The sequence below is a fragment of the Malaclemys terrapin genome, chromosome 14, assembly GCF_027887155.1.
Source record: "Malaclemys terrapin pileata isolate rMalTer1 chromosome 14, rMalTer1.hap1, whole genome shotgun sequence".
Classification (NCBI taxonomy): Eukaryota; Metazoa; Chordata; order Testudines; family Emydidae; genus Malaclemys; species Malaclemys terrapin.
In genome coordinates, this window is record NC_071518.1 from 857,441 (window position 1) to 877,822 (window position 20,382).

The 20,382-nt window shown below is 51.1% G+C and overlaps 1 protein-coding gene across 2 annotated transcripts in view; it reads right to left on the bottom strand.

Annotated features, from left to right (window-relative positions):
- PMFBP1 (polyamine modulated factor 1 binding protein 1) overlaps positions 1–20,382 on the bottom strand; it is a 341,248-nt gene that overhangs the window by 102,367 nt on the left and 218,499 nt on the right. For both annotated transcript variants that reach the window (XM_054049283.1, XM_054049282.1), the window contains exons 7-9: positions 4,344–4,421; positions 2,719–2,802; positions 2,078–2,224 (exon numbers count right to left, since the gene is read on the bottom strand). In XM_054049283.1, coding sequence (XP_053905258.1) covers positions 2,078–2,224; positions 2,719–2,802; positions 4,344–4,421 — 309 coding nt within the window. The remainder of the gene's footprint in view (positions 1–2,077; positions 2,225–2,718; positions 2,803–4,343; positions 4,422–20,382) is intronic.

Sequence of the window (20,382 nt, forward strand, 5' to 3'; positions counted from 1 at the left end):
AAAACAATAAGCATCAGAGAGCCAGGAGAGAGCAGAGCATAAAGTGCAAAGTGAGGGTAGGAGACAGGCTGAGTGACACCTTTCCTAGCTCAGGTGGCATTCCAATGCTACTCAGACTCGCCAGAACTGCCAGAGAGGGGCTGGAAGGTGTGATCACTCCAGCCCCACAGGCAGCCCTGGAAAGGGGAACCAGTCCCGGCAGCTTTAGCTGAATGGTCAGTTCAATTAAACATGGAGCTGGAAGATGATGAGCCCCATGCGACCAAGACGATGGGGAGCCCCCGGCCTGGGGCCCGGCCCCGCAAGCCTAGGAGGGCAGGGAGCCCCCGGCCCGGGGCTGGGACAGTCTGATGGGATCACTGGTGGAGCTGGAATGCAGAGATCACCTTACTGATTCTGAAGGCTTGAACTCCAGGCAAACCCTCCATGTTTGTGGCCAATGACACAAGCAGCAGCACTTGGTTGGGAGTTTCACAGCATAAGGCTCTTGGCACCCTGACTGTAAGCTGGAACGGTCCCCTTTCCCTTCCCCTGTCACACCACACAAAGGAGCCAGCATGTGTGAGCCATGAAGGGCAGAGGGAGCAGGGAACGAGACAGAGCATCAACATCCAGCCTGATTCTGCCCCCGGCATACACCGACACAGACTCACACTTACAGACAGATGCACAAATAGAGAAACGTGCACACATGGATACACTCACAGACTCACACACATGCAAACAGACAAATTCATACATCTTCACACAGTACATGCCCCAGAGCTACTGACAACCGGAGAGCAGGGCTGCTCTCCACCCACGTTTCTGTATACGCCCCCCCATGCACGACTTGACAGCAGGAGGCGCAATATCCCGTTACACTCCTGCCCAGGGCCAGAGCAGTATTGCAGCACCACCAAGCTACTTGAAACAAAACAAATTCCATTTTCTGCTAAAAACTCTGAAATGCTGCCATGTTCTGGACAATCCCTGCCGTGGTTAGCTCACTCCTGTCCAGCAAGCAGGGACCTGATCCTCTGGGGTTTAATCTTCCAGTATTCGGAGCGATTTCCTTATCAGTTTGTTACACAGGCAGACAAATTGCTCAGGCTTATGGGATGCTGAAAGAGAACTGCAATGGTCCAATGGGTCACATCGTCAGGTTCAGCAAGTAGTCCTGCAGTGCACAGTGGGATCAGCTGCGGACTTTCCGCACTGGCTACCATCACACCAGAGTCCACTTGCCATATTGATCCAAATGACAGCTGTGGTCAATACCCTTCACAGCTACGGGCACCTGACAAGCCAGCAAGCGTGGAACTCCACGGCTGAGGTGCCTGTGGAGGCAGTAGGCACGCCCTCCCCACTGTAGTCACACACAGCAGGAATAAATTGTCTAAGCAAAGCGGTTAACTCCTGGCAGACTCTGAAGCACAGAGCCTGCTAATAGAGATCTGTAAGGGCAGGAAACCCAATGGATACAGGAAGGGGAGGAGAAAATGCTAAAAGGGGACCTTGGGGCTACAAAGGAGCTAGGCACAAATACTGCCAAGCAGAGAGGCTGTTGCCAGGGTCTGCAGAAGCGTTGGGACAGTTTCATTATAAGGGTGTGTATCTTCTGAAGCAAATTCAAGATTTCTATCCCAGGGAGCCAAGACCAATACATCTGAACAAGCCTCATCCTGACTCTCCGTTTACTGCTGGTACCACCCATTAGGACAGCTCCTTCCCAGGGGTGCAGTCCCTCTCCTGTCCTCCACAGGGCCACCCGATTCCTCACTCCCAGAGGATCTGACAGCAGGATGCAGGGATCAATACCTAGGACATCTGCTCAATTGGAGCCGCTACCCCTGGAGTCAGGGTTTGGGCAGAGTGCATCTCTGCAGCTAGCAATGCAGCCGTTTCTCTCCTTGGTTTCCCACGCTCTCCCTTCTTCACTGGGAGCCTCCATTTTCAGGTCTTTAGCCCTTTCTCATACTGCAGCATTTGCATGAGAATAGAAGCATGTCACTGCTGCTGGTTTAGGTTGCTAGTGCGTTAAATAAAGTTACTAGCCAGGCCTATAGAGCTGGAGCTGGAGTGGAGTCTTTCTTACCTGCCTCTGGGATTCCTCCTGTAGCCTGCCGCTGGCCTCCAGGTCTTGCTCAAGCTGCTGGATCCGGCTGCATTTCTGCTCCAGTTCTGCCTGCCTCTCCGTCTGCTTGGTCTGCAGTTGATAGATCCTCTGCTCTTGAGCATCCAGCTATTGACCCGCCCAGGGAAAGAAAGAAAAAATGGAAAAAAAATCAATTAATACTAAACGGCTTAACAAAACCCTGAACAGCACAGGCCTGATGCTACTGGGGGTGGGGACTGAGGGGAGGAGAAACACCCCCCCACTAGCTGCAAGAACTTGATGTTCTGGGGACAGGAAGCCAATATGGTAGGTGCGATTTGCTAGCACTGCCAGCCGCAGTACTGACATGTCCAAGTCAGGGGAGGCAGGGAGCTGCAGACACTCCGCTGAGGGACATTTGCCCTCACCCCGTCTCCGGGGGAAGCTCTACGGAGCCTGGACGAGGGACAGAAATAGAAGGCAATGGCGCAAACACAACGTATTTAAATAAACAAACAAATAGCTGCCAGCGCTGGCTACGTGTTGCAGCTCCAGGCGGCTCTGCCCTGTGCGACGGAGCGCTCGGACACTCTCCTCTGGCATGGTCTGTACAGAGAAGAAAGAAAGGAGGGCCTGGGTACCTCAGTGGCCAGCACATCCCTTTTGTCCTGCAGGAGCAGGAGCTGGCTTTGAAGAGTCTGGATTTTTGCATCTCGGCGTTCCAGCTGGAAAACGTTTACATGGAGAGGGAGAAAGGACGAATCATGAATGCCAACCAGTGAGCAATGATCATGACAGGACTAAAGCACTGATCCCCAAAGCTAACTGTGCAGGCCCCATCGCTGACCGGCGTCTCAGCTGCTGGGGACTTTCTCTGGACAGGCAAGGTGGAAGAGATGGCAGTAACTGCTTCCTCTCTGCAATGGCCAGGCGCGACTTCTGTCGCTGGCAGAGCAGACAGCGACTGGGAGGCAACAGATTTTGCTGGCCATAGATCCTGAGAGGTTTTTTTAAACTCAGCATTGGGAAATCCTCTGCAGTGATTGGTCAGTAGCGTGGCGATATCCTGACATGACAGCTGGGGTTGGAACCACTTTTGTTCTTTGTCCCTTTCCACAGGTGATATCAACACACCCCATTTATTGGGGCCTGGGCTGGCCCAGAGGAGTGCTTGTTTTAGGAGAAAATGGATTATCCTCCATGATCTAGTAAGGCTAAACAAATAATGCACATTAACTAAATATAGTAACAGCTTCCCAAGCACCAAGCCACTTGAGAGGAGAGACATGGGGTTTGGAAAGGACGTGGCTGCAGCATCCTCCCACTGGAAATTAGCCATGCAGAGCTCCTCCTGCCACAACTTCTCCCACTCTTCTGTCTCCAGCAGGGAAGGATACAGGAAGCTTCAGCCTCACGAAGCTCGCCCACTCAAAGGCTTCCCACACAGAGAGGGCCCCAGGCATGATGCACTTACGCTCAACCACAGAAATCTCTTCCTAGAGCCAGTGAAGAACAAAGGCCTGGAAAATCCCACGAGCGCTGAAATGCCCAGGTCCCTGCATACTTGATTCTTGTCCAGAGCACCTCCTGCAGAACCCACAGCACTCTCCGGGTCCCCCACCGTGCTGTACGGCCCAGAGCTGCCCCCTTGGACCCACAACCACTTCCCAGGTCCCCACTGCCCTGTATAGCCCAGAGCTCCCCTGCAGAGCCCACAGCACCTCCCTGGGTCCCCCACAACCCTGTACGGCCCAGAGCTCCACATGGCTGAACCCAAACAGAGAACAGTGGGGGACAAACAGCCCAAAGAGCAGTGGCGGAAGGGGAACGTGGAAAGAGGCAGGCTTGCGTCTGCGACAGGAATCAGATTCTCTCCCCCAGACGTCAGGCGTCAGCCTCGGCTCACAGAGCTGTAACCAACGGCACTGTTAAGGAAGCTGCACGTCTGTGCTGCAAAGGCCTGCTTGTGTCTGGAAGGGGCGCAGCACCAGATGGGCTCCAGTTGCTGCCCTGAACCCTGAGCCCTCGGTGCAGGTGCCTTACAAAGACGTGCCTAGCAGCTCAATCAGCTCCATACCTTGGTGCAGCTCTATAAAACTAACTACACCAAGCCAAGTAACGGGCAGCCTGCCTGGGCTCGCTGGGCTGCCAGTCTGAGATCAAGCGCTGGAGACTGGGGCTTATTGTTAAACAAGGCTGGTCTCTGATCGGAGAGTGCCGCTCAGGCTGGCCTCTCTCGACATGGTTAGTCTCCAGGGGCCTTTACCTCTGTTTTCAGGAGCTCGTTGGTTCGGGACGATGAGGGGAGCCTTTCACAAGGACGGGATCCCGGAGCACTGCTAACCTAAAACACAACATCACGGAGGTTAACAGCAGGCACTGGCTGCCAGGCTGCCCAGACAAACAGCAGCAGCAGCGGGCGGTTCAACAACGTACGTTGTCCCAGTCACAGCCCAAGGATGAAGCACTGAACATGCTCCCAGCCCTACATTCTGGCCAGCAGCGGGGCAGAGGTGGCAGCCCCGCCCCATGGCCAGCCTTTTGGCACATCACCCCTTTGGAAACAGAGCCTGGTCACGCCTCCTGAACGGCGCAAAGCCCAGCGGCAGCTGTGGCCCCTGGAGCCAGCCTATGAAAACTTCCACTTCAGGCTGCAGCATTTGGAGCCCCCCATGCTGATGTCACCAGTTCCCTCATTCCCTTAGTGTCTGAAGGTTTCAACTGCCCTTCAAGTGTTTACAGACTAAACAATATAGGACTGAAATATGAGTGAGAAAAGGTCTCCAAGCTCCCACGTTGCAGCCACCTCTGCCTGGTTCCCACGACTGTCCCCAAAAGGAGAAATCTCTCATCTCCCCGCCTGGGGCACCCAAACTCTCCCAGAAGAAATAGCTGCCCCCCCTCCCCACTCCACCCCACCCCTGACTCCTACTGGGCTGACGAACATCTCCCTCTCATCAGGTTCCTTCTCCCCCCTACCCCCCGACAGGAATCTGGGACCCAGAACAGGACGCCCTTCAACCTACCCACCCTACCATGGGGCGGGAAATCATGGACTAGCCAGCTCCCCCAAAACCCTGGCTGATTTCAGGAATTGCCCTACCTAAACAAAGGGGGTCTCCTGGCAGCCACACTCCCAGGCCCTGCCTGCTCAGAACACTAGGAATTTTTGTCTGTGTCTGGCTTAGCCAATGTCTGTTCTCACACAATGAGCTCACTAGTGATTCCTGCTGAACACGCAGGCAGTCTGCACCCTCCCTTCCTGGCACGGCTGCAGGTCGGTACACAAAGAGCAGAACTCAAAGCTTTTTGCACTGTCCTGCAGACAACACGGTGGGGGAGACGCAAGCTGCAGAGTCATTGGCTATGGCGCTCCCTTTGTTCACCACCTTCCACCTCACCATTATTACTGGAAACAATGTGTAGTCAGTAGCACCTAGAAGCTTGACCCAGGCCACTGTGCCAGGCACGGCACATACCCAGAACAGGGAGTTTGTGCCTTCCTCCGCACTGCCCCAGATCTGGCAGCCTCAGCCCCTTTTGCCCCAGGGCACTACGTGCCAAACCCCTTCTCTTGAAAACCCACTCCTGGAAGCCCCCAAAGGCAAATCCATGTCAGTATTGTACCAGCACAGCTCCAACTCTGCCACGCTTCCCGCTGCCTCCCCTGAGGTATTCCCAGTTAGCGTTACCCTCTGGGGGGCTCCCAGGCTATCCTGTCTGGGGCAGGCCCGGTGCGTTACAAACAGGCCCACCTGGCTGCCCACACTGCCCCCTCCCCCTCCGAGCCCACTCAGTCACCTGCACAGCAGTTGACGAGCTCTGGTGAAATCTAGCCAAACCCTATGAACACGTTGGAGACGGCCTTGAATACACCCAATGGCTAAGATGCGTTTAATTAGTAACTATCTGACTACATCTAGCTAGAATTCATATAATAATTAAATGTTAATTGATTAATAAAAATATATTTACTGAAAACTGTCATCCAGTTGTCAACATTCAATAAATACATTCATAATTAATTTGAATATTAGTAACATAAAATTATTTTAATATCTAAATTAAATCTGTAATGGAGCCACCATCATCATCATCATAATATATGGAGATAGGCCTATCTCCTAGAACTGGAAGGGACCCTGAAAGATCACTGAGTCCAGCCCCCTGCCTTCACTAGCAGGACCAAGTACTGATTTTGCCCCACATGCCTAATTGGCCCCCTCAAGGATTGAACTCACAACCCTGGGTTTAGCAGGCCAATGCTCAAGCCACTGAGCTATCCCTTCCTCATATTGTGACTTCCTCAAAGCTGTAAAGCTTTAGTGCTGCCCTATGCTATACATGCACAGCCTATTACAACCACAATGGGAAACAGCTGGAGTTGCACAGGTAAGCACTCAAAATCCAGCAAATGCTAAAACCCTAAATGGCTCCGGGGACGCCACTGTGTGTGTGTGTAAGTCTGGGCTTGTGATCTACCAACCACCTCTGTGAACAGCCAGAATCGGAGAAGACTTGCGACATGGTGGGCAATGTGGAAAAGGCAGTTCCTGGGACAGATGCCAGGCTGGCAGGCCCCTAGAAACATACAGGATTTCCTTTTATTTTGACTGTAACTAAGCCAAGGCTCCGCATCTAGATGATCTTGAGCTGGGTTAAGTACTAGATATGTTCTGCAAGCTAGTTCTTTTAATATGGTTTTCAGTCTTTTCCGAATCCCAAGACCAAATCCAGCCAGTGGGGTGACTTGTACAGAGTTACCCAAAGAGAGAAACCACCCCTAGAAGGGAGGGCTTCTGACGTCTCACCCTATTCAAAGGCCTTGATCAGAAGGGCATCAAAGAGGGGACCCTCCCTCGGACCACTTGGTCGAGAAACACTGATCTAGATGAGTGGAGTACCCCCGGGGTACATGTACCCCTGGCTGAGAACCACTGCCACAGAGGACACACGGATTTAGTGGGCACAGGCACCAGCCTCATCATGCATCCAGCAAAGTCAGGCCTGGTCCACCAGACTGTGGCGTTGGACCTACTCTGTCCTTTCTTGCATGTCACAGGCCTAACGAACATCCTGCGGTTTTCTGGAGGCCTGGCCAAATCACAGGGCCAAATACCAGCCGTGATTAGAGGCCTGGAGAGAGAATGAACAGACTGGAGTTTTTACCCAAGAGGAAGAGGAACAGGGAAGGGGATATATTTGAGGGATACATAATAAAGAAGGCTGTAGAGGAAGTAGCACATACACCTCTCTCATAAGACTAGGACAAGGGGACTGTCCACAACCCTCAAAAGATCACACTGAACATTGAAAAAAGAATTACTTACGAACACAACACAAACGACCCATGGAACTCACCCCCACCTGATATCATTGAGGCCGAGAGCCTAGCAGGACTCTAAAAAAGAGAGGACATTTGGATGGATGATGGGACTAGCCAGTGTCACATGAAAGAGTTAAACTGCCCCTGGGACTCCTGCTTCAGGGCGTCTGAAGGAACATGGAGATGGAGCATCTCCCTCAGCAGGACAGTCCTGTGCCTTGAGGCTCTTTCCTCCTGCTGCACTGAGGCGTGAGGGCTTCAGCCATGTTCAGACCAAGTCTCCTCTGAGGGTTAAGGGAGCCTGCATGGGAGAGGACTAGCTGCCTTTTGTGGCAGGCAGGGTGGAGTCTGGTAACAGAAAGTACCGCACCGACTCCTTATTCCGGGGAGGTGGGGCACATTTCAGCTACAGCTCCCAACAAGCTAGCCTCACAGAGGTCAGGTTAGGGCGCACCAGCTGGGGCATTGAGCTTTATCTCCCAGACTTTCCGTGCTGTGCGTATCCTACTCCTTTGGCAAGCAGAATAATGCACCTGTGGCCTCACATGTGGACTGTGCGAGGAGAGGGGTTACCACAGCTGCTCTCCCTTACCAGAGTCTGTCCCACCGGGCCACAGGGCAGGTGGGTGCAGGTACCATTTCGGTCAGAGTGTATCCTGCAGCACTGCTGGCCTGGGACAGCCTGCCCCTCTCCTGCCAGCCAGGCACAGGAACAGCCCCGTGCTGCCCACCTTCCCCTCAGAAACAGGAATCCATTTGCTTGCTGCAGGAGAGTCGGTGGCATGTTTAGGGCGAACATTCCCCCCACTCCCCTTCCTCTCTCATTTAAGTGGAATCAATTGTGCCATTTCTGCTTTGCTTTTCAAAAGCAATTACTTTCATGTCATTTCTACAGACATTCAGAGAGAGCGAGCGAGGGCTTGATTATCCATCCCCACCCTCGTCCTGTGGCTTCCGCAGCGGCGGCGAAGTATTAAATTAAATGAGGTGTCTATGGAGCTGCGATGGTTTCAGGTCAGAGACGCTATGGAAAGCTGTATGCTGCTCTGCTCCTGTATATGTAAATGGATATATTAAAACCACTGATGTCAACTTGCAACACTCATCTCCTCTGCTCTCGGGTGATCAAAGCTGATTGCTGAGGCAATTACTGCAAAGGGAAGGAAAATCACGGCCTCCTGCTCATCCCTGAGCTGCTGGAGTTTAATTGCTTAGTGTAGCTGAAGCTGCAGCTCCTTCTCCCTTGTGCGCACGCACACACACGTGCGAGCATTTCACACAAGGAAATACACACAGGAATGCTCAGTTTTGGTGACGCAAGGACAACAAGAAGCACCCCAAACACACAGAGACCACAACATGAAAAATAACCATGTTTTAAAATGAATAAGCCACTCCAGCAGGCAAGCAACCAGAGCAGCAATGGAGGGGGGAAACCAGAGCCACAAAATACAAGCTCTCAGCAGCAGCCTCTCTCACGCTCTACCCCTTGGACCCAGAGTCACCGTAACACAGAGCCCTTTCATAAACAGTAGTAAGTGAGGTTTTTACCCACGAAAGCTTATGCCCAAATAAATCAGTTAGTCTTTAAGGTGCCACCGGACTCCTGGTTGTTTTTGTGGCTACAGACTAACACGGCTACCCCCTGATACGGGCCTCCCCAAACCATGTGAAGTAGGTCAGAGCCATTACCGAAGGAGAAGCGTGAGGCACTGTCCGTGTCCTACCCCCGTGAGTCCCGACTCCCTGCCCTGCTATCGAAGCGCTAGATCACATTTACACTTGCTTCAGCAAAGGCTGCCGCTCAGCCAGTGCTGAGGACAGTTTAACTGCAAGCAGGGGGCAAACTGTTCAGCACCACTTCAGAAACGGCGCTTCACGCTCAGCCATTCAGCTGCGGCAGCGCTTCCACCCAGGGTCACCTAGGGTTTGTCTACACTGCAGTGCACAGCGTGACTGCAGCACAGGCAGACAGACCTGCGCTAGCTTTGACCGAGAGCAGCATGGGCTGCGCAAGTCTATCTGCTTGTGTGACCCAGGCCTGCTCGGTGCGGCGCTGTCCCCCTCTAGTGGCACCTCGACCATCTAGAGATTGGTGAGAGACATGTGGCTTTTAGTTCAAGCAGTAGAGGCTCATATCCTAAGCTTCAGAGGTCCCAGGTTCGATCCCGCCCGCCACCACCCAGGGTTTGTCGGCGTTACACTGGAACGGCTAGCCCATGCTGCCGCGGCTTCAAAGCTACTGTTATTTGAGCTAGCTAGCTCAAAGTTAGCTTGAGTATGTCTGTACGTGCTGCACTGACACCTCTGATTGCAGTGTAGACATACTGAGTGCCGAGCAGGCCTTAGGGCTTGTCTACAGCGTGGACTCCAGGGGTGTGAACTGCAGAAACCACAAAGTGGTGTGCTCTCACTGCCCCATGTGGACACTGCTGGTGTGAAATAAAAGGCATTTCGTTTGCATTAATACAATCTTAGTTCACGCCATTAGCATGAACACAACAGTGTGGTGCGCTCTACAGTTCACACCACTAGAGTCCACACTGTGGCGCCACAGAGATTTAGTCTAAGGGCTTGTCCACCCAGGGAAGTTAGTGCCCAGGGAGTGAGGGTGTGAACTTAAAGCAAGCTGGCTCCTCCGGCGTAACTCCCTGTGGGGATACTCACCCAACGCACTCAGGTGGTTTAGCTCAGTACTCGGCCCAAGTGCCCTAAGCTAATGTGCACAAAGGCACTTGCGCAGTAAGAGTCCACACGGAGCTACTGCGTAGGAGTGAGTGTGCACCAGCTGCTGCTGGCTTTTCCCTGCGTAGAGAGGTCCTAAGGCTCCTGGAACCCACTTCACATCCTGTTAATTCAAACTACAGACATCAGTTAAGATGTATAAAAAACTGAGGACAAGAATCCAGTGCCCAGTTAAACTCTGCACACAGACACAGTGGCTGGTGCATGCACACACACAGGCTGACAGGCATGTAGACTGTCTTTTAAATCCTCCTCTCTAAATGCTTTGTTCCTACTGCTAAAATAATCCGTGCTGTGGTTTAAGCAGGCTGGCTGGTCCCTGTCCCACCACTGCTCCCAGACTCCCGAAGGGAAGGACCACAGGTGTCAGCCCCAAGTGGGACATGGTGGATAAGCCTGGTGGAATCACTGGGTGCGTGCAAGAAAGGCATGATTCCACCCCAGCAGATATAAAGGCCCGAGGCCCGACACTGGAGGAGGCACATACAGAGAGACAGGGGGAGGGTAAGCGGGGGCAGAGGTGTGGCTCGCCCTGTATCATACAAACAATGGCATCAATATTTAGAAGAGGCGTTACCTGGATATGTTCCTCCCTGGGGGGCTCATTTTCCCAGGGTAGACATGCTCAGAATCTAAAGGGTTACAACTTCGATGGTGGGGATCAAACCAAAGGGCCTTCTACATCGCGAGGCAATTCTTTCTGAGATGGAGCATAGGGCCAGGGAGCCTGACGCTTCTGTCAGTTACTTGGGGGTTCATCGCAGTAACTCCTGGACGAGAATGAAGCTGCACCCATGGGAGGAAAATCGGGCCCTATGCGTTTATGTTCTGCTTCATTCTGTGATTTTCTCCAATACACTTTGCGCTATTTCAATTCCTGCACTGAGCTGGGCGACGGTCAGTGAGGACAGGCCCTGCCAGGAGCCTGGCGCGGAAGGAAAATGCACTTGGAGTGGAGACGATAGGCAGAGCAGAGGGCGAGGAGTCACAACCCCTTCCTCCAAAGCTACTCGGTAGAAGCTGGCTGTGGTGAGGGTAGATGCTGCGACTGCCGCTGTAATGGATCAGAAGCCAGCAGTCAAGCCCAGCACAGAGTATTTGCAAAATAATAAATGGGGGATCTTTTCGTTTCTCTGCTGGTTTTGAGCCCCGGCCCGGGGAGCTGGAATGTCCTTTTCCTTGCCGGTTCGGGCGGAGATTCTGCCACTGCCCCGTGACTCTAGCTGGCGTGAGACTCCCTCTAAAGCCTGGGGCCGGCCCCCCCGGAGGAGCATGCCCTTCTTTAGTGTCAGCCCCGCACAGAGCCCTGCCTGCTGCACTCGATGGCTTTGCCAGGCTCGTGCCACACCTCCTGCTCGAGCTGGATTTGCAGCCAAAGGACGTGATTCTCTCTTCCCGGCTGCCTGTCTCTTTTCATTTAGCTCAGAGCCCCTCCCCCACTGCTGCTGCTGCGGCTGCTTTATTCAATTCAACACTTGAGGGAACTGCAGATGAAATGGCTGAATCTAAATTGCCGGGGATAGAGCTATTCCTTCCTTGACCTGCCCAGCCAGAGTCCTCGTGCACACGGCCCCTCACGCAGCCCCTGGCACTGAAGGAGCACTACTAGGCACACCAAGAAGATCCCAAAGGCCCCATTATTTGCTTCTCACAGCAGCCCCCACTTGCCTAGCCAGGTAAATGAGCAGAAGGTGTGTGCCCGAATGGGGGAGCGTGCCAGTGGAGAGAGGGCATGGACATCCCTCTGAAGCAGCAAAAGGTGCGACAGCCTGTGTTACAGAAAGACCAGCGGGGCCCTGATTCTGCTCACAGGAGCCTGCCTGAGGCCCCTGACAAGGGCAGAGACCAGGGGGTGTCATCTCTTTTATTGGACCAAGTGCTGCTGGTGAGATATTCCCTCCCCCCCTCCCTGGCCTCCCAACCCCAGCACACAAACAATTCACAGTCAGAAATGGGCAGGCACAACCAGGGCCCCCCCCAGTGCTGGGCACAATTGGCAAGGCTGAAAATCCAGCCCACATTGTGTGTGTGTGTGGGGGGGGGTGGGAGTGGGAGCCCCACTGCACTCCTCTCACCTCCTGGGCAGTGAGGGGCAGGGAAGGGTCCCACTGGCTCCATTCCCTGGCAAGGCACAAGACAAAGCTCTTCTATGTACTCAAGCCCTTCCTGAGGAGCAAGTCCTGCCTTCTCCTCGGTGCTTGCAGGGCTCGGTCGCCGGCAGAAGCAAGGGGGGGGGCATTTCCAATCCAATTTGCACTTGTGCTGTTTTTAAACCTATAAATGCACCAGAGCATGCAGGGAAGGGCAGGTTTTCAGAACCAGCAGGAAGCTGATGTCAGGGCCGGCTCCAGGCACCAGCCTACCAAGCATGTGCTTGGGGCGGCACCTGGAGGGGGCCCTGGCCGGGCTCGCCGCTCCCCGCTGCTGCGCTCCCTGCCGGGGGGGGGGGGGGGGGGGGGCACAGCGGGAGGCTTTTTTACCTGGGGCGGCAAAAAAGCCAGAGCCGGCCCTGGCTGATGTGCTTCTTTGCCATGCACCCGCCACACCAAGGAGATGGCACATGCACAAGCCCCATGGGCAGGGAACTAAACAGGGTCCTCCGGACTGTGCTGCTGTCAGCTTTCCCTTTCGCCCACTGCCATGGGCCTGTTTCCCCACTCAGATCCGCACTTTGTCCCCTTTGGGGTCAGAGTCGGGAAATTACACACTGGGACCTGGCTGTAGCCTGAAGTGCCAGGCAATTTCTGAGAGTGGAAAACCATTGCCATCAAGAGAAAGGGGAGCTCTGGAAATTCTAATGGTCTCCTGCTACTGTCACCGAAGAGTAATGACGGACTCTGGGCTGCACAGACAAATACGTTGTGTGACTGCACCCTCAGCCTTTGCAGCTGCCTTCCCACCCTCTGCCGCAACGAGTGACTCAGGGTGGGGAGGGGGAGCTGGAGTCAAATTCTTTGTTAGGGAAAATGTGCAAGCCCCTCTCTTTCCATTTGAATGGCATTTCATTCTGTCCAGTTCAACGTTTGCTGATTGGTTCTGCCGGCTGGAAAAGCTTTGATTAAACCTCCTAATTTTCAGCTAAGCTTTTCCTTTCTGCAGGGCAAGCCCCTGACCTGAGAACATAGGAAAGTGGTCAAAAGGAGTAACAAGGCAAGGAGAAGGGAGGTGCAGGGCCTGGGAAACAGAGGAATTAACTAGAGAAGTCACTGTGCACTTGTCTGGCAGCCGCCCTGCCAAATATTTACCCCCCTCAGAGCTCTGACTCAAAAGATTACCGAGCCTCCTCCAGTGCCTGCCCACCTGTCCGTCACCAGGCTGCTGGCCCAGAGGCCATAGCTACTCAACATTTGTTTTGAGGGCCCAGCCCTGAATCAGCCTTCCGTCCCCCATCCTAGGGTCATGTAGTAATTTGTGTTGTCAGAAGCGAGTCATGGTGCAATGAAGTTTGGGAACCCCTATTCCACAGAATCCAAGGTAGCAGTGGGATGGGAGAGAAGACATAGCACAAATTACCTGCCCAAGGCAGGAAAAGATCATCCCCCTTGGAGTACTGTCCTCGAATTCCCCTGGAGAAGTACATGCTTCTGTTTGCCTTGGTGGCACAACAGAAAGTGGGAGTTCAGTGGTGAGCAATCTTCACTCTGAGGAATCGTGTAATTCCCACTCGTGATCAGTGGCAAAATGGCTGCTGAGGCTGCCCACCAGTGCATTCTGGGTGCCTGGAAGGGCAATAGGGTGATGCGATTCTGGATACACGAACTGCATATGCCGGCTGCTTCTCTACACAGGGTTGGATCTTGGCCCTCCCAGCTGATTCCATTGTCTCATGTTATCAGGATGTGCTGGGATTGTGAGAGTGGTAGGAATGCTCTGAAAGTTTCTTGTACTGCTCTTGGTTCCAGCAGATTTATGTGCATGTCAGCTTCCCAAGGAGTCCAAGTTCCTTGCACGGTACAACCATGCTATTGGGCTCCCCAGCCTATCTGTAGTTATCGTCCTGTTGGGTACGGGGAACTCCTATGCACACGGGTCCAGGGTCCCTCCATCATGTCAGTGGGGATGGTCACTATGGTATGGATGCTGTGCTTGCTCGGCGTACATACTGTTCAAAGCCAAGCTTGTAGGGAAAGGAGGTGTAGTCTGGCAAATGGCATTATATAGGTACGACACCATGTGCCCAGGACAGTGAGGCATATCCCAATTGATGATTGAGGGCTGCGTGTAGCTAGACTTCTCAGAGTACTCATGGTGTGAAATCTGTCCTTGAGGAGATAGGCCTTTGTCCGGATCAAATCAAAAGTCGCTCCTATAAATTTCTGATCATGTCCATAAGGCTTGGAAGGCCTACGTCCTTGTGGCTTAGGCATGAAGGCTCACCCGATCTGGACTGGGTCCAGGAGGGATCTCTCCCCTTAGAGGGTCTAGAGGGGATCTGCTTTTGTGTTTGTGAGAGCACCCTTTACTCTCACGAGAGGGCCCAGATAAAGGGTCTTTCCCTCTTCTCCTTTTCACTCTGAAGTCCAGCATGGTATGAGGTGGCACGCACCTTGATGACTCTGGCTGATGTAGAAGGGGGTCTCCCTGGTCTGGGTCTGACTGGGGACTCACTGGGTGCTCCATTCTGAAGCTGGAGTTCTTGCATCTGTCAGATTTGGCTGGAAGAAGAGCAGCAGATTCCACACTTAGCAAAGCTATGAGTTTCTCCAAGGCAGTAGAGGCAGCGCTGGTGGTCATCACTGACTGAGAAAGAGCGGGGTCAGGAGATGCCGGTTTTGAAGCCCTGTATCCAGGGCACAATCTAAGTCCTGTACTGGGAGGGTTTCCAGGGGTGGGGATTCTAACACTAACTGGGGAACTATCAAAACACTAATTAACAACAATAAATAAGAATAAAATATAACTGAGTATTTGTAGGAAGAAGAGAAAGGATCAGCTCCAGACACTGGAGGTTCCAACTCAGGACATGCTATGCTAAGAAGGAACTGAGGAGGTGGTCAGTCCGCCGCACCCCTTATAGCCTCAGTGAGGAGCATGAGAAGAGTGCGCCTGGACCAATGGACAAGACTAACCAATTGCAAGAACTCTCCAGTCTCAGGCACATGGAGCAGATACTACCCACAGGGACCAGCACTCAAAACTGCCCTTCCTAGAATTGGCAGCCTCTGCACAAGGGACGATATGTTATGAGCCATGCGGTGGCCATAACCTTAGAAGCAACATGTTTGCACAAGGGCTGTCAAGCGATTAAAAAACTTAATCGCAATTAAATCGCACTGTTAAACAATAATAGAATACCATTTACTTAAATATTTTGGCTGTTTTCTACATTTTCAAATACATTGATTTCAATTACAGCACACAAAGTATACAGTGCTCACTTTATAGTGTTTTTATTACAAATATTTGCAATATAAAAACAAAAGAAATATATTAGGTGAATTGAAAAATACTAAGTACTGTAGTGCAATCTCTTTATCATGAACATTGAACTTACAAATGTAGAATTATGGCAAAAAATTACTACGTTCAAAAATAAAACAATGTAAAATTTTAGAGCCTGCAAGTCCACTCAGTCCTACTTCTTGTTCAGCCAATCGCTCAGACAAACAAGTTTGTTTACATTTGCAGGAGATAAAGCTGCCGGCTTCTTGTTTACAATGTCACCTGACAGTGAGAACAGGCGTTCACATGGCACTTTTGTAGCCGGCATTGCAAGGTGTTTGTGAACCAGATATGGTAAACATTCGTATGCTCCTTCATGCTTTGGCCACCATGCCAAAGGACATGCTTCCATGCTGATGACGCTCGTTAAAAAAAAGTGTGTTAACTAAATTTGTGACTGAACTCTTTGGGGGAGAAGTGCATGTCTTCTGCTCAATTTTTACCCACATTCTGCCATATATTTCATGTTATAGCAGTCTCGGATGATGACCCAGCACGTTGTTCGTTTTAAGAACACTTTGACTGCAGATTTCACAAAACGCAAAGAAGGTACCAATGTGAGATTTCTAAAGATAGCTACAGCACTCGACCCAAGGTTTAAGAATCTGAAGTGCCGTCCAAAATCTGAGAGGGACGAGGTGTGGAGCATGCTTTCAGAAGTCTTAAAAGAACAACACTCTGACGTGGAAACTACAGAACCCGAACCATCAAAAAAGAAAATCAACCTTCTGCTGGTGGCATGTGTCAAGGCTGAATCCCCACTCTGGCACTTTGAGTGCAGAAGGTAGAGCCCGCAAGGATTCTAAAAATTAATACTGGCCACTCCAGGCTTGTATTAAACTCCCAAGGTTACAGCTTGTCTCTGACCTTGGCTTGGTAAACACTGCCATCACACAAATGCAAAAAAACCCTTTGGACCCAGGAAGGAGCACTTGGCAATTCCTCCTTCTGGGGTACCCTCAAGCCCTTTCACACACCCCTTCCGGGGAAAAGCTGAGAAAGAAAACAAAGGAAATTAGCTGTTGCCTCCAGCTAATCAAACAGCATATGCACAAGCCTCTTAGGACACCAAAAATCCAATCCTGTTCTTAAAAAAGGTAAGTTTTATTAAAAACAAAAATGAAGAAAATAAAAATACACCTGGAACTTAGGCTTTTGCTAGATTTTTTAAAAGAGCAATTCAAAAAATTTAAGCACCCAAAATAGCTTTCTTGGGGGTCATCTTAAAGATTACAAGCAAACAAAAGCATCTGGGGTTAGCCAGAGGAGATCCACAAGCCAAAATAAAGAAATAAATCTGATCGCGTCTATCTAAACATTCCCTATCCAAATGATTCCTTCTAGGTATGGTAGATAATTTTTCATACCTGGTTCAAACCTTACACAGCATTCCTGCGTATAGCACTGCTGCTCTGTGTCCCTACAGCCCAAAGAACAACAGACAAAGAGAGAGTTTCTTCCCCAATTTTAAAAAGTTCTAGCCTTCCTATTGGCTCTTTTGGTCAGGTGCTCACTTTTTTTTTTTTTTTTTTTTTTAAATCTGGGGGACTTTTTGACCCTTTACAGGTAAAGCAAGTAGAGAACAGCTACCAAGAGGGATTTTACAGTTAACGGGCTGGCTGGGTGTCCATCAAAGGGAGCTACCCCCCACTTTATTTATCACAGCATCTAACTCAGATGATGAAAACGAACATGCTTTGGTCCACACTGCTTTGGATCATTACCGAGCAGAACCCGACATCGGCATGGACGCGTGTCCCCTAGAATGGTGGCTGAAGCATGAAGGGACGTATGAATCTTTAGCACATCTTTAGTGCTTTTATTTGACCAAGCTTTCGAGCTACACAGAGCCCTTCTTCAGCCTCAGACCCATAGAAGCTCCGTGTGGCTCCAAAGCGCGTCCATCTCACCAACAGAAGTTGGTCCAACAAAAGCTATTACCTCACCCGTTTTGTTTCTCTAACAACAGATCTGTGATGTACAGACAATCACAGACATAGTTAAGCTGATCGTTCTAGTGACCAGATGTCAGGGGCTCTGTGTCCCACATTTCCCTCTTTCGATTTTCTGACCCCCCTCCCCCCCCAAATTCAACAGGGATCTGCCCATTGATAACTAGAACATTTCCTAAAATTTTGGACTTGCGTAGCTTTGGCATTCAAAAGTTATCATTTTCCAGACAGACAAGCAGAGAAATGCTGTCAAGTTGATGTCAGTCCAAGAGAAATGTTTCTAGTCTGTTGGTTGTGAGGAAACCTATAACAATGTGGGCTGAATATAAACGGAGATAGTATCCTTTTTTGGGGTTTGCAGGCAGCCTGAAACCATACTCCAGAAGATATGAATTGCCTCATTAATATCACTAGCTTGTTCACTGTGAAACCTAATGACAACTTTATTTCAGTACTGATGCTTTCAGGAGAAACAGCCAGCTAGTGTGCTTATTCCACACAACCCCAACCATCCCACCTCCAAACCATCTCCACATCTTCCTAGATACCCAAAACCCAACAGACTCCTACCCTGCTCCCCCTGGATAAATCTGTACAATGAACATATATTCAATATAAAATCGACAGCACACTGAAAACATGATGAGAACAAAATGAAATGTATATAAAAATAGGCACTGCAAGGTGCACAACAACTGCTTAGTTAGGACCGTTTAACAAAGCCAGTCACCATGAATAATATATAGCTTTGAATATGTGCAGGAAGGAGAGAGAGGATCAGCTCCAGACACTGGACTCGGGCCATCCGGCACTAAGAAGGAATAGAAGAGGCAGTCAGTCTGCCCACAAAGCTAGGGCCTCCATCAGATCACTCCAAACATGGACTGGTCTATAATCTACTGATTGTCAGCCTAGGTGGGGCCTGGTACCTTCGGCTCATTAGTGGACATTTAGTGGCTCACATGCACGTCAGGAGTTCCATGGAAGTCCCAGAGCACACATGGCACATGCTTCATAAGCTCTCTTCTCCTGGAGTGGTGGGGTGCCCTAAAATCAACATCGTCTAAGTGGCTTGAGCTCAGTGCTGGGAGCTGTGAACTCCTGAGTTCTAGTTCCACGCCATCGACCCTGACACTTCCAACATGTAACCATGTTCCACAAGATTAGCAGCTTCTTTGTACAAATGAAGAAATGGAGGCTCAAAGAGGATGAGTGACTTGCTCAAGGTCATATAACAATTCAGTACCAAAACCAATGATTGAGTCCTCACCCCAAGCCTAATCCATTACCCTGCATGGTCTCCCATGAAAGTCCTTTCACCTGTTTCTCCCTGTTGTGCCTGTCTAGTAACACTGCTGGGTTGGGTGACTGGTGGGAAACAGGTCATGGGCATGCTGGTCCAGGGAAGGGGGAAGATGGGCAGTGCAAGTGGCACCTGCAATGATCCAGGGGGAGGAGGGGAAGACAATGGCTGCCACAGAGACATACAAACCATTTTGGCAAATTTTTGAAGTTCCTCTCACTGGCAAATTTAAGCTTTTTGTGATAATTATTAGAAACTCAAGGTTAGAGAGCACCAGACATCTGCAATCCGTGTCACTTGAGGCCCAATACCATACATTAGCTCTAACTTAACTGCCTAAAGCCCAAGGTGACAGAAACTTCACAAAAAACAGAGAGAATAAAAAACCCAAAACCCAACACTGCATTTCCCTCTGATGCAAAGGTGCATTTGTCTTCTCTGTCCTAGAACCCCTTGTGTTGTTGTTTCCTGCTGGTGTTCTTTGGGGGCAGGGGCTCTGGGCATGATTCTCCATGCCTTATGCAGTTGTGTATTCCTGTGCAGAATGGGTGTAAAATACCCCTCTTTTTGTATAGTCCTTCTGATCTGATAGTAAAGAGGGGAGACTCAGGCCCAGAGCTGGTCTTTGTTCTGTGAGGTGCTGTGCAACTCTGTGATTACACCTGAGTAATCATTACTAATAATGACCTGACGTAATAAATATTGTGACAACGCTCCAAGCCTGTATTGGTGGGTCCCGCACTTCCTGGCGGATATAGTGGCTCAGAAGCTCGCTGAGGCCCTCACTATGACCTCCCTTTCCCAGTAAGGCGGCAAAGGTTACAGATTATTGAGCTACTTTCATCACAGGCCTGTATGGGAGGTGGGAAGGAGGAATATCCACAGTCTGTGTTGCTCCTTAGAGCTCCTTAGGCACAGTCTGGTCTCCTGCTTGGATCCAAGTCTGTTTCCCCTTTCAAAGGGATCTCTGTGGATCATGGGGGGGGGGGGAGGTGACGGGGGGAGAAAGGGGGGAACCCGGGCCTGCCCTCTACTCCGGGTTCCAGCCCAGGGACCCTAATGATAGCAGCTGTTAGCGGCTTCCCTCCTCCACTGACGCTGCTTTGATTCCCTGGGCCACTTCCCCGTGGTCCCCTTTTCCAAGCTTCACCCTTACCTCAGGGTACAGTAATGCTTCCTCTCCTCCAGCTCCTTCCACCCGGGCTTCTCCCGAGAGAACTGGAAAGGAGAGCTTTTAAAGCAGTATAAGTGGGATCTTAATTGATTCCAGCTGTCTCCATTAGCCTAACAGTCTTACCTGACCCTCTGTCAGTTAATTGAGGTCAGGTGCTGGCATTAGCCTAACGACCTTAACTGGCTAAATTGGCGTCAGGTGTCTTGATTGGCCTGGAGTAGCCCTTGTTTGGCTATCCAGGGAACAGGGCTCTGCTCATTCTGAGGCTGATATACCTGCCTTAGAATCATAGAATATCAGGGTTGGAAGGGACCTCAAGAGGTCATCTAGTCCAACCCCCTGCTCAAAGCAGGACCAATTCCC